The sequence below is a fragment of the Galeopterus variegatus genome, unplaced genomic scaffold, assembly GCF_000696425.1.
Source record: "Galeopterus variegatus unplaced genomic scaffold, G_variegatus-3.0.2 Scaffold5421, whole genome shotgun sequence".
Classification (NCBI taxonomy): Eukaryota; Metazoa; Chordata; class Mammalia; order Dermoptera; family Cynocephalidae; genus Galeopterus; species Galeopterus variegatus.
Genome location: NW_007731532.1, coordinates 91,104 through 95,291, shown reverse-complemented (window position 1 = coordinate 95,291; position 4,188 = coordinate 91,104). Strand labels below are relative to the sequence as shown.

At 43.8% G+C, this 4,188-nt stretch overlaps 1 protein-coding gene across 1 annotated transcript in view; it reads left to right on the top strand.

The window, feature by feature from the left end:
- Window positions 1-3,922, top strand: part of NEFM (neurofilament, medium polypeptide) — a gene marked incomplete at its 5' end in the record, with an annotated part of 5,148 nt that extends 1,226 nt beyond the window's left edge. Inside the window, 2 exons of the mRNA XM_008589414.1 lie at window positions 647-771; window positions 2,113-3,922. Of these exons, the coding sequence (XP_008587636.1) occupies window positions 647-771; window positions 2,113-3,436 (1,449 nt within the window). The remainder of the gene's footprint in view (window positions 1-646; window positions 772-2,112) is intronic.
- Between the last annotated feature and the right edge of the window lie 266 nt (window positions 3,923-4,188).

Sequence of the window (4,188 nt, the reverse complement as noted above, 5' to 3'; positions counted from 1 at the left end):
CCCGCGCGCGTGCCCAGGGGCCCTCTCGGACGCGCTCCCTGGTGGCCGCTAGCCAGTGCGCGCGCGCGCCACAGCTCCAAGGTAGTTGAGGCAAAGCCCTCTCCAGCCTCTCCACACCCCTCCCCCACCCACCTGCCCCAGCTGCCCAAGACGCTTGACCTTAAAAATGTGCTTCTGTTCCTCAGCAGTTCTACGTTTGCACGTTCGCACATTTAAAGTAGGAGATATACGTTCGGGTAGTTGATAAAGCAGCAACTTTAAGACAGTTTATGCAGAAAGGCATGTATTCTGCACCTTTCATGTTTTGATTGGAAAAGTTCTCAAAATTGCCTTCAGTCCAAAGGGCGCAGATGGAAAGGGCCACACGAGCAGTGGAGTTTCCCCACGCATGTATGTTTCCTGTTGAGACGTGTTCTAGGTGCCCGGTCTCAGTGCGTGATGTGCCCTGGCAATGTCTTATTGATCTTGCTTGTTTGCGAATCCCTTAGATTTAAAAGAAAAGGGGATGGGGATGCTGGGACCTATGTCTATGAGCTGGAGGGAGACACGGGGTGGGGCGTGGAGTGAGGGGGAGATGGCAAGTGATTTGGGAAGAAGTTGCTGTTTGGAAGAATGAGTCTGTGGAGACTCCCTGTGTCTGTTTCAGGACACCATCCAGCAGTTGGAAAATGAGCTTCGGGGCACAAAGTGGGAAATGGCTCGTCATTTGCGAGAATACCAGGATCTCCTCAACGTCAAGATGGCTCTGGATATCGAGATCGCTGCGTACAGGTACGGTGCTCACTGCGACGTGGCCGGAATACTAACCGCATTGCAGAGGCTGTTCAGGCAGAACCTTCACCGCTTAAGTTAAAGCCTGCAGGTTGCAGGAGTCGAATCAGTGCTTGGTGTTCTTGCTCACTGAAAAAGAATTATTCTAAAGAATTACAAATATGATTTTACTACTTTTTATCCAGCTTCAAAAGAGCAAATACTAGTTGAAATAAAGTTCAATCCCTGTGCTTAACACTTTATTTTGGTAAAAGATGTTTTTGACTGCTCAAAGCACAAACGCAGTTTTAATTTTTAATATTTCATCTGGTGGTTTCGGCTTTTCAAATTCATAATGTCAAGGACAAACAGCAGGACATTCTATTTCTGTTTATCATTTATAGCTTACTATTGCCATCATCTGGCTGGCAATAGATATAGACTGATATATTAGAATGTAGATACATTTATTTGGATATATGTAGATTATTTAGTTGTATTCTATTTTATAGTAGACTGTATAGTATAAATTATGTCCAGATATATATAATGTGTGATATTTACATATATCTAGATCTATACATACATATATGTATAGATACATATAGATCTACATATATAGACATATGTGTATGATTTATTTATAGATAGATAGATATAGAGAGAAATTATAGGTCTACTAATTGACATGACCTTGCTGTTGACTAAGTTCAAAGGACAAAATCTTTGATTAAACAGTTTTTCTACTCTCAATATGATAATTATACCATAACAAAAATAAGTTGATTAATTATTGGCCACTTTATGATTAAAATTACAGACCACTTTATAACTCAACACCCATATTAATACTAGTACCTAGTTATAATTTGATATAGACTAAGTTCTGAAATACTCTTAATAGTTTTGTAAAATTCTTTGAACAAATCCTACACTTACTTTAAAAAAATTTTGTTCTTATCTTGAAAGCCCAAATGCTCAAGAGGTCACTAAGGCTTTTTTGGTTTTTGTGGGGGTTTTTTGTTCGTTTGCTACCAGAGAGCTTTTCAGCATATTCATGTCACATCAAATGGATCAGCAAGGCTAAGACTTAGTGGCTGGATGTGGGCAGCTGGTGGAACATTGGGCGTGGTTAGCTACTGCAGTAGGTGACTAGCTGGCAGTCCAGGAGAATCTGTCTCTGTCATCGAGTGTGACACAATATACCAGTGAAATGTTAGCAGGTAGTACAATGGCTTGATGGACTCTTTCACTTATGTGATTCTATTTATTCAAAGTGCCTACCCCATTACCCATAATGTAACAAAGCCCAGAAGGCCCAACGAGATTTTAATTATGTCTTGACTTTGACTCTCTCTTTAGAAAACTCCTGGAGGGTGAAGAGACCAGATTTAGCACATTTGCAGGAAGCATCACTGGGCCACTGTATACGCTCCGACAGCCCTCAGTTACAATATCTAGTAAGATTCAGAAAACCAAGGTTGAGGTTCCCAAGCTAAAGGTCCAGCACAAATTTGTCGAGGAGATCATAGAGGAAACCAAAGTGGAGGACGAGAAGTCAGATATGGAAGATGCCCTGACAGCCATTGCAGAGGAGCTAGCCGTCTCCGTGAAAGAAGAGGAGGAAGGAAAGGAGGAGGCAAGAGAAGCTGGAGAGGAAGTTGTAGCTGCCAAAAAGTCTCCAGTGAAAGAGGCTGCACCTGAAATGAAAGGAGAGGAGGAAGAGGAGGAAGAAGATGAGGGTGCGAAGTCAGACCAGGCCGAAGAGGGAGGGTCTGAGAAGGAAGGCTCTAGTGACAAAGAGGAAGAGGAGCAGGGAGAAGATGGAGAAACAGAGGCTGAGGGAGAAAGAGAGGAAGCCCAAGCTAAGGAGGAAAAGGAAATTAAGGAAAAAAGTGAAGAAGTGGTCACCAAGGAGGAGCTGGTGGCAGAAGCCAAGGTGGGAAAGCCAGAGAAGGCCAAGTCCCCTGCACCGAAGTCACCAGTGGAAGAGGCGAAGCCAAAAGCAGAGGCTGTAGTGGGCAAAGAGGAGCAGAAAGAGGGAGAAGGGAAAGTGGAGGAAGAAAAGAAAGAAGGAGCCAAGGAAGAGAAAGCAGAGAAGAAGGAGGAGACACCCAAAGATGTGCCAGCAAAGAAGAAAGCTGAGTCTCCGGTCAGGGAGGGAGCCGTGGAGGAGGTGGTCACCATCACCAGATCGGTAAAGGTGAGCTTGGAGAAAGACACCAAAGAAGAGCAGAAGCCACAGCAGCAGGAGAAGGAGGAGCAGGTGCAAGAGGAGGGAGGGAGGGCGGGGGTAGGGAGTGACCGAGGTGCGAAGGAAGCCAGGAAGGAAGACATAGCTGTCAATGGGGAGGTGGAAGGGAAAGGGCAGGAGGAACAGGAAACCGAGGGAAAAGGCAGCGGGAGAGAAGAGGAGAAAGGCGTCATCACCAATGGGTTAGACTTGAGCCCCGCAGATGAAAAGCAGGGGGGTGACAGAAGTGAGGAGAAAGTGGTGGTGACCAAAAAGATAGAAACAATCACCGAGGGGGGAGAAGGTGCTACCAAATACATCACTAAATCTGTAACCGTCACTCAAAAGGTCGAAGAGCATGAAGAGACCTTTGAGGAGAAACTAGTGTCTACTAAAAAGGTAGAAAAAGTCACTTCGCACGCCATCGTAAAGGAAGTCACCCAGGGTGACTAAGATTTGAGTCCATTGCAAAAGGTTAAGCCATATGACAATTTTAAAATGCATGTGATTGACAGCTTCAAAACAGAACGGGTTCTCCCATGGGGGCTCCAGACATTGTATTTTATTTTGTGCAATAGGAGGGGACTGCATGCAAGCTCGGGGTGCTTCCTCTTCAGTCTTTGGGGGATTCAAATGCATGATATTGTATGTACCTAGGGAATTTGCCAATTTCCTAAGGTGTTGGAAGGGGGGCACTCGGGGGGGAATGTCTTGATGTGTTATGCAAAGTACCAACTGAGCCAAAAATAAATGAAACACAGAACTCTCTTAGCCTTAAGAAAGCTATATATGAATAATTATGTTTACCTCACCGGTGCATTTAAAATGGACTTTTGTTCATGGGAGAACCTCGTCAACATGCACAGTTTGCAACCTTTTGTTGATTGATGTTAAACGTCACAGCAGTACTTGCTCAATAAAGGTCATATCAGAAACATAGTCAATTGCTTGGTGTTATGTCATTTCAAAGTGAAATCTCCACTACCTGAAGCTTTCTTTACCTAGAATAGATTATTTGGGTGAAATTGTAAGTCACCTGCGCCTCATAGCACTATTTCCCTGAGAGTGATTACCTAGGAAACATAATTGCTGAAGACATTTTCAGGGGTCAAAATCTTTACTGAGCCCAACCCTCATCCCAAAATTTTTTTATATTTTTGAAATAAAAATTAAAGCACAAGATAAAAAAGAAAATTTGGTAAGAT